This window comes from Octodon degus, unplaced genomic scaffold (genome assembly GCF_000260255.1).
Source record: "Octodon degus isolate 3935 unplaced genomic scaffold, OctDeg1.0 scaffold00056, whole genome shotgun sequence".
In the NCBI taxonomy this organism is placed as follows: domain Eukaryota; kingdom Metazoa; phylum Chordata; class Mammalia; order Rodentia; family Octodontidae; genus Octodon; species Octodon degus.
This window is the reverse complement of record NW_004524632.1, coordinates 5,871,982-5,884,090: the sequence shown is the minus strand read 5'-3', so window position 1 is coordinate 5,884,090 and position 12,109 is coordinate 5,871,982. Positions and strand designations below refer to the sequence as shown.

The 12,109-nt window shown below is 56.0% G+C and overlaps 1 protein-coding gene across 1 annotated transcript in view; it reads left to right on the top strand.

Moving 5' to 3' along the window:
• Positions 1-12,109, top strand: part of Itga3 (integrin subunit alpha 3) — a 31,599-nt gene that overhangs the window by 12,108 nt on the left and 7,382 nt on the right. The window contains exons 5-23 of the mRNA XM_023718123.1: positions 294-380; positions 668-875; positions 1,395-1,591; positions 3,759-3,847; positions 3,979-4,115; positions 4,241-4,327; positions 5,435-5,502; positions 5,586-5,722; positions 6,195-6,344; positions 6,427-6,524; positions 6,731-6,878; positions 7,043-7,111; positions 7,428-7,507; positions 7,591-7,668; positions 8,748-8,850; positions 8,988-9,170; positions 9,359-9,472; positions 10,128-10,241; positions 10,795-10,893. Coding sequence (XP_023573891.1) covers positions 294-380; positions 668-875; positions 1,395-1,591; positions 3,759-3,847; positions 3,979-4,115; positions 4,241-4,327; positions 5,435-5,502; positions 5,586-5,722; positions 6,195-6,344; positions 6,427-6,524; positions 6,731-6,878; positions 7,043-7,111; positions 7,428-7,507; positions 7,591-7,668; positions 8,748-8,850; positions 8,988-9,170; positions 9,359-9,472; positions 10,128-10,241; positions 10,795-10,893 — 2,246 coding nt within the window. The remainder of the gene's footprint in view (positions 1-293; positions 381-667; positions 876-1,394; positions 1,592-3,758; positions 3,848-3,978; positions 4,116-4,240; positions 4,328-5,434; positions 5,503-5,585; positions 5,723-6,194; positions 6,345-6,426; positions 6,525-6,730; positions 6,879-7,042; positions 7,112-7,427; positions 7,508-7,590; positions 7,669-8,747; positions 8,851-8,987; positions 9,171-9,358; positions 9,473-10,127; positions 10,242-10,794; positions 10,894-12,109) is intronic.

Below are 12,109 nucleotides of genomic sequence, written 5' to 3'. Positions count from 1 at the left end.
AAAAAATTGTATAGTAAGATTTCGTAGTTTAGAGGGTGGGGACATGTCACCTTAGAACCTACTACCCAGGAGCCAGGAGGATAGCAGAGTCCTGCCTCTACAACTAGCTCCCATGTCACTGTAAGCATATCAGTTTCTTGCCCTGAAGCCTCAGTTTTCTTATCTGCAAAATGGGAGTCCTTATTCCATTTACTAAGACAAGGCATTGTTATTATAGGGGAGGTGTGGATATGGTAAGAAAAGGGAGTGGTAACTGAGGTTCTCCTATTGTCTCTTCCCAAATCCTCGTGCAGGAAATGCCTACATGATTCAGCGGAAGGACTGGGATTTATCAGAGTACAGTTACAAGGAACCGGAGAGTGAAGGAAACCTCTATATTGGTGTGTCCAATGCGGGTGGCTCTCTGGGTGACAGAAAGGGAGGGTGGCTCAGTCCCTAGCACCTGGGCCTGGTGGAGGAGTGCAGGGTACAGGTGTGACAAGTGGCATTTGATGCACTTGTTGCATACCACCTGGATGCCAGGCTCTGTCCCAGATCCCGCAGGCAAAGCCTCCACTCTCCTGGTGCTCATAGTCCTGTGTGCAGGCAGGACTGGGTCCCAGGAAGGGATAGGGCCGCTGGCCTCTGGTGGCCCCTGGGCCTTGATTGGACCCTTTGTCTCTTCCAGGGTACTCGGTGCAGGTGGGCAGAGCTGTCCTGCAGACCTCAGACATCACTGTTGTGACGGGTGCCCCGCGGCACCAACACAGGGGCGCCGTCTTCCTCCTGAGCCAGGAGGCAGGCGGGGACCTTCGGAAGAGACAGGTGCTGGAGGGCACGCAGGTGGGCGCTTATTTTGGCAGTGCCGTTGCCCTGGCAGACCTGAACAACGATGGGTAAGGGTCTAGGACATCCCTGGGGCCGGGGAGAGAAGGGCTGCGTGGACCAGGGCAGGGGTGTGGCATGCTTTGCCGCTGTGCAGTCTCCGGGGTTTGCAGAGTTCCTGGGAGTCCGCATGTTTGCATTCCTTTGCGAGACACCTGCACGTGTTTGTCTGTGCCTGCACTGCGTGGCTCCAGTACCTGTGGGCGTCTGGGAGTCATCTTTCATCTTTGCTTGCATGCTGATGACAGACAGCGCAGGCTGGTCTGAACTCACTTGATAGCCCAGCCTGGCCCTGAACTCACAGCGCTCCTCCTGCCCCAGCCTCCTGGGTGCTGGGATGACGGCCTTTTGCTATTGCACCCAGTGACACATGTCTTTTATTTGGTGGCCTTTCTGTGTCCCTTCTGTGGCCTGTGGCTGGAAGTGCCGTTCACAGAGTTGCGTGCCCTGCACAGTCTCGCCTGTAAGAGCTCTGCTGCACGCTGGGGTCCGGCCTCACGCTTCCTTCCGCCTCCTCCTGGCCTGTGCAGGTGGCAGGACCTTCTGGTGGGCGCTCCCTACTACTTTGAGCGGAAAGAGGAGGTAGGGGGTGCCATCTATGTCTTCATGAACCAGGCGGGCACCTCCTTCCCTGCCGAACCCTCCCTCCTTCTCCATGGCCCCAGTCACTCTGGCTTCGGCTTTTCCGTGGCCAGCATCAGTGACATCAACCAGGACGGATTCCAGGGTAAGAGCCAGCACCCCTCCCCCATGGACTGCCCGCCAGCCGCATACCAGGCTTGACAGAGTCCACATGGGATTGGGACAGGGCCCAGGCCTGGTTTGCTCAGAGCAGCTCTAGGGAAGGGACAGAGGCAGGGCAGTGGATGTCCCAGGAGGCAGACATGTGGCTGAAAGGAACACAAGTGGCAGAACACCCCTGCAGAATGCACCCGGGGGGGCCTGCCCCTTAACTCAGTTCTTTACGTGGCTGCTTCAACAAAGCAGTCAGGCTCAGGTTGCTGTGGTTCGATCCCCACAACTCAAGAGAGCCAAACCTGCCCTGAAGGCATTTGGAGCAAAAAAAAAAAAAAAAAGAATGCACCCAGATCTTGCTAGGGTGAGGCACCTGGGGTGCTCTGGGGTGAGGGTGGGGCGCTGAACACCAAGCACGGAGCTCCGGCTTTCCGTGTGGGTAACTGGACAGGAGTAGGGGACAACTAGAGAAAGTTTGGGAACAGGGATGGGACTCAACAGTTGAATACCTTAAAAGCTAATTCTGGAGAAAGGGGTACAGGATGCAAGGAGAGGTGCCGAGGCTGGGGGAGGTGATAGGTGGAGAAAGTGGCCTGTATCACCCCAGGCGGGACAACACACGCTCACCTGTGATTCTAGAGCTCCCAGAGCCTGAGGCAGGAGGTTCACAAGTTGGAGCCCAGCCTAGAAAACTTAGCAGCTCAGTGAGACCCTGTCTAGAAATAAAAAATCAGAAAAGGAAGGCGGGGATTGTAGCTCAGTGCAGAGGCCCAGGGCTCAGTCTTCAGTACCGCAGTGGATGCAGGAATGAATGGAGTGTGGAACATGGGATGAGAAGGGCAGGGATGAGGTGGAGTAAGAGATAGCGAGGCCATCACCGGTGTTCTGCAGGGCTTGGGGACCAGTCTCGCCCAAGCTGCCATGGAGAAGGACAGCTGAGGGTCTGGGACCTGTTGTCTAGGCAGTGCTCAGCTTATCCGGAAGTTACTTCTCAGAAATTCTGTTTCCTGGGGCATCGCTAAGAACCAAGGGGTGGCCGCAGCCTCAGAAGAGGCAGAACAGTGCCAGGAAGCTCATCCGGTGAAGCCCACGTGCTCCCTACAGAAGGGCCCTTTGGTGTCTGCTTAGGACCATGGACCCTCCTTAGCACACCTCCCTGGCAAACAGGCCCTTTGGGGTGCCAGACCTTACCAGAGCAGATGTAACAAGAAAGCCCAGTAAGGGCTGGGGAGATAGCTCCGTGGTCTGAGCACCTGCCTGGCAAGTGCAGGGACCCCAGTTCAGTCCCCAGTACCACATGCCATGATGGTGTCTAAACCCAGTGTGGTGGTACATACCTATAATCCCAGCACAGAGGAGGCTGAGACAGGAGGGTCACTACGAGTCTAAGCTGTGTAGCAAAACCCTATACCAAATAAATAAAATTTAAAAAAAGAAAAAAAGCCCAGTAATGTTTAAGAAGATCAGACAATGGTTTGGGTTTTTCATGGAAACAATAGAAGTCAAGTCCACAGAGCATCAGGACTGAAGTCTCAGCCCAGTGGTAGGCAGACGCGAGCTCAGAAGTGCTCCTGACTACTCATCTATGCTGGGTTTTCTGAGCCTGCTTCCTCAGCTGTACATCAGGGACAAAAGTCCCCACCCCACAGCACTTGTGGAGGGTTAAGAGATGAGGGCTTTCATCCAAGGCCATTGCCAGTGGCGACACCACCTTTTTTCACCCTGCTGGTAAATGTTGCTGAAAGAACCAGGGTGTTTGAAGAGGAGACAGGTGGGGAAGTGGAAAGGTTGTGGGCGGGGATCTAGGCACAGCTCAGCTGTGACACCAACTTGCTGTGTGACTCTGGAAAAGCCGCTTACCCACCTGTGAAAGGAGGCAAGTGGTGGTATCAGGTGTGTGTGTGTGGAGGGGGGTACTGGGGATCGAACTCAGGACCTTGCGCTTGCGAGGCAGGTGCTTATACCACTGAGCTATCTCCCTGGCCCTAGTAGTCTCAGTTTTAACCCTGAGCTGCAGGACTCTGTAGTTTCCCTGCTGCCCTGAGCACGGCCTGCAGGCTCAGGTCAGGGCCATTCTGAGTCTAGATGCCCACAGCACAGGGTTAGGGAGATGTGGAGCCTGCGGTCCCCTGTAACCCTGCCCTGCCTCTCCTCCCCAGACATTGCTGTGGGTGCCCCGTTCGAGGGCTTGGGCACAGTGTACATCTACCACAGCAGCTCCAGCGGGCTCCTCAGACGGCCCCAGCAGGTATGGATGGACGGGGACGCAGCTGCTGCCCCCGCCAGCTGAGGTGGGCCTCCTCCTCCGTCTGTGGCCCTAGGGCCTGCTCCCTGGAGCCCACCCCAGGGCCTGTCCCCACCATGTCTACCCCTCCCCAGGTAATCCATGGCGAGAAGCTGGGACTGCCTGGCTTGGCCACCTTCGGCTACTCTCTGAGTGGGCAGATGGATGTGGATGACAACCTCTACCCAGACCTGCTCGTGGGGAGCCTGTCAGACCACATCGTGCTGCTGCGGTGAGCCTGTCTCTCCTCCGTCCCTGTCCGCCTAGAGTCCCGTTTCTGTTCATCTTCCGCACCAGGTCCGGGGAAGCCTTCAGGCGAGAGGCACTGATTCCTGACTGCTTCTGTTGTCTCTGCAGGGCGCGGCCGGTCATCAACATCCTCCACAAGACCCTGGTGGCTAGGCCAGCCATCCTGGACCCCACGCTTTGCACAGCCACTTCCTGGTGAGACTGGCAGGCCCTGTCTACCCACCCACTCCTCCTAGTTGAGAAGGCTGGGTGGGGCCCCAGTCACTAGGCCCCTCCTTTGGCCACCTGATACATCTTTAAAGGTTTTATTCTGGGGCCAGCACTGGCTACCCTCATTGAGAAGAGCAATTTTAGGGCCAGTAAGATAGCTCGGCAGATCTAAGCATCCGCCTGGCAAGTGCAAGGACCTGGGTTCAATCCCTGGTACCTCATGCCGTGCAAGCCCCAAGCCAAGCCAGCCACTGAAACCAGGTATGGTGGCTCATGCCTATAATCTCAGCACTGGGGAGGCTGAGACAGGAGGTTCACTAGGAGTCCAAGCTGTGTAGCAGCAAAGACTCTGTACCAAATAAATAAATAAATTAATTAATTAATTAATTTTTTTTAAAAAAAAGAAAAGAGCAATTCCTTGCAGGAGATAATGGGTGAATCAGGGGCAGCAGCGCCCAGTGGTTAGGAATGAGAGCTCTGGATTGCCTGGTTCAAACCCCAGCATTGCAGGGGCAGACAGGGTTCTGTGGGGAGCTAGCAGAAGAGAAGAGAGGAATGCAGTCAGGTGGGTGACGCGGGGAAGCGGGAGCCACCCCGGGCGATTATTAATCTCTCCTGCCTCAGAATCCTTTCCTAGAAGGGAATGAAAAACCACCTCCCGGGGTTGGTGATAATTAAATGAGATAATGTGCAAGTCGTCCCTAGCTCAGCGAGGCACAGGCATAGCGTTAGTGCTCGAGAGTCATTAAGTGCTAAGAGAGTGATGCTGATGTCTGCGAGGAGCCCCAGGTCATTATGTGGTGACACTGCTGAAGGCGGCCAACACCTGACGGATGATGTCGGACGAGTCCTCCTGCTGTCTGGGACTTGGTTTCCCCACCAGTGACCTCTGACCTTGTTTTCCATAGTTCTATTGGGAATAAGAAGGAAGGGGTCAGCGAGAGCTTAGAGCCGCTTGTGGACACCCCCGTTTTTTCTTTCCTGTCCCCAGAAACGCCCTAGGTTCCCTTTCCCTCTTACAGGAGCCAGTTAGGGCCTAGTCCCCTGGAGTGTCCCACAGTGACCAGGCCCTCCTGTCCATCCCCCCAACAGTGTGCAGGTAGAGCTGTGCTTCGCTTACAACCAGAGTGCGGGGAACCCCAACTACAGGCGCAACATCAGTGAGTGCTGGGGGGTGGGGGGAATGGTCCAGTGGGGGGGGGTGTGCCCATCCGGTGCCTACTGACTGCACATCCACCCATAGCCCTGGCCTACACCCTGGAGGCCGACCGGGACCGCCGCCCACCCCGGCTCCGATTTGCCCGCAGCCAGTCGGCCGTATTCCACGGCTTCTTCTCCATGCCCGAGACGCGCTGCCAGACGCTGGAGCTGCTCCTGATGGTGAGGGAGGAGTGGGGCAGGAGGGGCGTCAGGATTCCTGGAGGTCAAAGGTGAGGGACAAGGCACTTCCGCCGCAGGTCTGAGGGATGAGGGCGAGGAGGTATAGTGCACAGCACCAGCAGAGAGCAGGGGAGAGCAAAGACCCCGAGAAAGTGAGGGGTGTGGGGTTCACCCCTTGGAAAAGGGTCCCTGATTGGGACCTCAGAGATGGGGCGGTGCAGACTCACCCCAGGGACCTAGTGGTGAAGGGAGGCGCCTCCTCCCCCACCCCACCCAGACCTCTGGGGAGGAGGAGCACCATCCCCTCGAGCTGATGTGGAGGTGCAAAGGGTAGACTCAATTTGTGATCAACTGGAGAGGGCTCCGCCTAACTCTGGGGCCGTCAGTTCCCCCTCTGGGCTCAGGGTAGAGTGAGGATTCAACCTGTAGGAGGGCAGGAGCAGGCCTGGCTCAGGTGGCCCTCGATCCCCAGGATAACCTTCGTGACAAGCTCCGGCCCATTATCATCTCCATGAACTACTCATTACCTCTGCGGATGCCCGAGCGCCCCCGGCTGGGGCTGCGGTCCCTGGATGCCTACCCAGTCCTCAACCAGGCGCAGGCTCTGGAGAACCACACGGAGGTGGGCGAGGCGGGGCCCGCAGGGCTGTGGGCTCAGAGGGTGCTTTCTGGGTGGAGCCCCTCATCCCTCCGACTGTCCCCAGGTCCAGTTCCAGAAGGAGTGCGGGCCTGACAACAAGTGCGACAGCAACTTGGAGATGCGAGCAGCCTTCGTGTCAGAGCAGCTGCAGCGGCTGAGCAGGTGGGCACTGCGTGGCACTGATTGGCCAATGGAGCAGCGTGGTGCCATTGGCGAATGGGAGCTGGACCTCACCTGTCAGGGCAGGGCTTCATTGGCCAATAGGGCTTGGGGGCGGGGCTTGTAGCCCCAGAAGCAGCCTGGTATGGTGGATCCTGGGTGGACCTTAGGGACGGGGCTTGTAGCTTAGTCCAGGACTCCTGCCTCAGGCTCCAGTACAGCAGAGATGTCCGCAAATTGCTCCTGAGTATCAACGTGACCAACGCCCCTAGCCAGAAACGGGCTGGGGAAGATGCCCATGAGGCGCTGCTCACGCTGGAGGTCCCATCCGCCCTGCTGCTGTCCTCTGTGCGCCCTGTAAGTGCCTGCCGGCCAGGCTCAGCCCAAGCAGAACTCCGCTGATTTGCATGTTATGTGCATGTGTGCCTTCCTCTTCCTACGCCTGTGTTTCCCTCCTTGGGAAACCTGGTTGTCAGGCCTCTGAGGTTTCTGCCCTGACCCTCCTTACCTTCCTTCCTCAGCCTGGGGCCTGCCAAGCCAATGAGACCATCCTCTGTGAGCTGGGGAACCCCTTCAAGCGAAACCAGAGGGTGAGCCCTAGGCCTGGATACTGCTCTACTGCCTTCGGGCTGCCTTGAAGTTGGGGTCCAGAGGGGGGCTGAGCAGGTTTAGACAACTGCAGTAACTTGCTCAAGGTTGTGCAAACGTAGTAGAGATCTGGATAATGGCAGGGCTGTCACTGAAGGGAGACGAGGTGGGGAAGGGAGACAGGAATAAGTAAGGTGGAGACCCCTTGCCTGGAAGAGGACTCCAGAGAACAGCCTCCCTCACTGAGTGCCGGCCCTTCTCTTCCCCGTGTGTCGGCCCTGCGGGTCCCTAAACGGCCCCTCTGCTTCCTAACAACAGATGGAACTGCTCATCGCCTTTGAGGTTAGTGGGGTGACATTGCACACGAGGGACCTTGAAGTGCAGCTGCAGCTGTCTACGTGAGTGACTGGGTGTCGCCAGGCTGGCTGGGATGGAAGTGGTGACCTCGGTCTCCTTCCAACCTCTGCATTCCCCCACCCAGGTCCAGTCACCAGGACAATCTGCAGCCCCTGACCCTGACTCTGCTGGTGGACTACACGCTACAGGCCTCGCTCAGCATGTGGGTGCTGCTCTGCTCCCCACCCTGCCCCCAGCCTGCTGTTCCTGAGCCAGGGCCTCCCTGTGCCCAGGTGTCTCCTCCAGCCTCCGCTTCCCCTGGGTCATCTTTTTTTTTAACATCATTAATGTTATTGTCCTAATTGAGCTCATAGGAGGACTCAGCAGCACTGGGGCTAGTGTGGGTTCCTGCTCCTGTTTTGGAGGGAGGGTTTTCTTGCTTGTTTTGTTTTTTTGAGATGGAACCCAGGACTTTGTCATACCTAGCAAGTACTCTAACACAAGAACTCTACATTCCCAGCCCGTTTCGCCTGTTTCCTAGGGTCCTTCAAACTGGCAATCCTAGGGCCAGCCAAACAGTTCAGTGGATTAAAGCGCCTGCAGGCAGTTGCAGGGACCAAGGGTTCAATCCCTGGGCCTGCTGTACCAGCCCTGCCCCCAGGGCATGTTGAGAAGGCAGTTAAGATTGGGCATGGTGGTGTGTGTACCTATAATCCCAGCTCTTGGGAGGCTGTAAACAGGTGGATCACTAAAGTCTGATCTAGTACTGAGATCCCGGACACCCTGTAGACCCTTCCCCTAAAATTAAAAAAACAAAACAAAACTGGCAATCCTCCTGTCTCAGCCTCCTGCATAGCTGGGATTATAGGTGTGCACCACTGTGCCACACTTCAGCCATCCATTTCTTTTTCTTTTTCTTTTTTTTCCTTTGGCGGAACCGGGGATTGAACTCAGGCCCTTGAGCTTGCCAAGGAAGCACTTATTCTACTGAGCCATCTCCCCAGCCCCCAGCCATTTCTTAAATACTTGTTTGCCAAGGAATTAGTACATTCTCTCCTGGACTCCTCACCACTGCCCTGAGCTGTACCACCTTTATGTACTTGACCTTACAGATGAGGAAACAGTCTCAGAGAGGATCATAACTTACTGAGGCCATTGGTGAATGGCAGAGCTGGGGTTTGTACCCAGGCCTGCCTGACATCAGAGGAGTGTGGTAACCATCTTGGTGCCCACCCCTCTGCCAAGGCCTCAGCCTCCTGCCTCCCCCCCACACACACACTCAAGCATCTTTTCTACTCCTAGGGTGAATCACAGGCTGCAAAGCTTCTTTGGGGGAACCGTGATGGGTGAGTCGGGCATGAAAACTGTGGAGGATGTGGGAAGCCCCCTCAAATATGAATTCCAGGTAAGGGTACCTGTGGGGTTCTGGGTGGGGACTCCTGGGAGAGGAGTGAGGGGGGGATTTGTGCTGGGTCTGGGGTCTGAGGGTGGAAGGTGTTTTTTTTCAGAAGACAGTAACCATGACACCTCTTGTGCCCGCAGGTGAGCCCTGTAGGGGAGGGGCTGGCGGCCCTGGGGACCCTAGTCCTAGGTCTGGAGTGGCCCTATGAAGTCGCTAATGGCAAATGGCTGCTGTACCCCACGGAGATCACCATTCATGGCAATGGGTCCTGGCCCTGCGAGCCTCCTGGAGACCTGGTCAACCCTCTCAACCTCACTCTCTCTGTAAGTTCACCAGTTGGGATGCTTCATTTGCATCTCATTTGCATCACACTTGCATGTCATGGGGCAGAAAGGCCTGCATCTTTCCCTCTCCCTTGCACTTTGGGAAGCTGACTCTCCCTATCCTTTTTCCTCTTCTACTTCTGCTCCCAGTTCTTCCTCTCTTTTCAGCAAATCTCTTCCCCCTTCAGGATCCCAAGAACAGGCCGCAGCGCAGGCGGAGAGAGCTGGACCCTGGGGGAGAGCAGGGCCCCCCACCCATCACTCTGGCTGCTGCCAAGAAAGCCAAGTCTGAGACTGCGCTGGTGAGTGGCCAGGGCAGGGCTGCAGAGTGTTGCCGCCACCCATTGCAAGGTGTGGGGGGCTCTCAGGGGCCCACAGAGGAAGGGAGATAGGGATCCAGGCTGGTAGGTGACATGGGCCTTGCCCTCAGGAGCCCTAGAGTGGGGAAGACTCATCTCCTGTTCTCGGCACCTTACTCTGATAGGGAGCATCCGATATGGACCCCAGCAGGAGATTCTGGCCATGTTCCAAGGAGGCCCGACCAATTGGGGACCAGACAACACTCATAGCCTGAGACCCAAGGGCTGGGAGTGGGAAGGGTGGAAGCCAGGGCCAGGGCATCCCCTGTGGGAGGGAGCTGGCCAGGGTTAGCTGGGAGGAGAGGTAGAGGGTAGTGTCCCAGGGTAGGTTTTGGAAGATTGGTGAGGGGCAGTTGGGCCCTCCTTCACATGCTTTCATGTTATCCATGTTCCTGGCTTCATATGGGCTTGGCCCAGAGTGTGTCTTGCACATGTCCTCGGGGAGTGGGAGAACATGTGTGAGTGATGAAGGGAAATCAGTAGCCCTTTGGGTCACCCAGGGATGGGATGAAGTCTCAGAGGATAAAGGGTGAGGGGCAAAGCAGGAAGAATTTGGAGACCAGTCTGTCTCCTGTCTTGGGTTCCCTGCCCGCCTCAGAGCTGTGCCACTGGCCGCGCCCACTGTGTGTGGCTGGAGTGTCCCCTCCCAGATGCCACTTACACCACCAACGTGACTGTGAAGGCTCGAGTGTGGAACAGCACATTCATCGAGGTGCGTGTTGGGTGCTGAGGGAGAGAGCCAAGCCAGGAGGGTCCTGTGACTCTGTGCCAGCCTCTTGTGTCGCCTGGGGCCAGCATCTCCTGTGACTTGACTCCAAACCTTTCCAGCTTCGTAGGCCATTCGGTTTCCAGGACATTGGCTCCATTCTGCAGCAGTAGCGCAAAAGCTGCCGTAGATGAATGAATGGGCGTGGCTGTGTGCTGAGAAATACTTTATATACAAAAGCAGGTGCCAGGCCAGATTTAGCCCATGGGCCTAGCCCAGGCTGGGACCTTTGCTGTGACCCTGTGTGCTGTGCTGTCCAGCACAGGAACTGATGCTCAAAGCAAGGAAGGAAGGAAGGAAGGAAGGAAGGAAGGAAGGAAGGAAGGAGTGAATGATGTGCATGTGGGTATGGAGCAGCGACTGGCTGACTCCTCTACTGGGGAGGGGGCTGCTTAAGGCTGCTGCCTGGCAGGAAGGCAAGGGGTGGAGTGCACAGGGTCAAGAGAGAGCCTCGAGGGGGCTTCAGCTGCTACCCTTGACCACCCTGCCCCGTTTCCAGGACTACAGAGACTTTGACCGAGTCAGGGTAGACGGCTGGGCCACTCTCTTCCTGCGAACCAGCGTCCCCTCGCTCAACATGGAGAACAAGACCACACTGGTGAGTCCACGTGTCGGGGAGGACAGCAGGCTCTTCCCGAGCAAGGGGCACAGGGCATCTTTGGAGAGTTCGTTGGCACCATCTGCTATATGCTTCTCTGCCTTGGGGTATGTTAGACTCATCTGGTGGGCTTCTAGGGTCTGGATACACCCCAGAGTAGCTGCATCTGTGTCCCTGGGGGGGACCACCATGCCCGCATGACCCTGATTAGCAGCCAAGGTTGCGAGCCCCCGCCTGAGCACCTGCGGAAGGAAGGCTGGGTCCTATCTGTTTAGGGCTGAAGAGGCAGGCGCAGAGAGACCGAGTGGCCTTCCCAAAGAGGCAGGGCTTGTCAGTGTGGCACCTGGTGCAACTGTGGGGAAGGGCCGCATTCAAGGGCCCTCTTGGGGTGGCCCGGTGCCTACGGGCCAAAGACAAGTACTGCACTGACAAGGGGGTGTCCTTGGTTCCGCCTGGGGCAGCTCACTTCCACGTGTGTGACTATCCACATGGCAGAGAAGAGAAGTGACTAAGCCAGGCATGGTGGCACATGCCTGTGATCCTAGCACTTGGGAGGCTGAGGCAGGAAGACTGCATAGGCCTAGGAGTCAATGTTAGCAAGTTGTCAGCTCTTCCCAGATTATTCAAGTCAGAGTAGTATTAAAGGACCTTGGAAACATTTTTTTTTTTTTAATTTCCAAACTTGTTAATTAGTGAAACTGTCCTACCAATTTGGTTTGAAACTGTCTCATTGCTATTTGTTTCTCAATAAAATTATGGAAAAATAATATAAAATAAAAAAATAAAATAAACTCTGTAACTCTTCAAAAAAAAAAAAAAAAGTTTCCAAACTTGATTCTAAGTTATACCTGGAAGAAATTGCTAATAACATCTGTGAAAACCACCAGGTATGGTAGCACACATCTGCAACTCCAGCCCTTGCAAGGCTGAACGAGAGGCTCACTATGAGTGCAAGGCCAGCCGAGGCTTCCACGGTGGCTTTGAGGGCAGAGTGAATTATATAGCAAGACCTTGTCTCAAAAGAAATTTTTTTTTGTGTGTGTAAAGGGTGTAAATAGAGATATATAGGAGCTGGTGAGATGGCTCAGTGGTCTAAAGCACCTCCTTAGAACAAGCTTAGCAAAGCACAGGGACTGCGGTTCAATCCCCCAGCACCACATGCCAGCCAGCCCCGCCCCCTGGTGGGCTGAGCTGGCCACACACACACACACACACA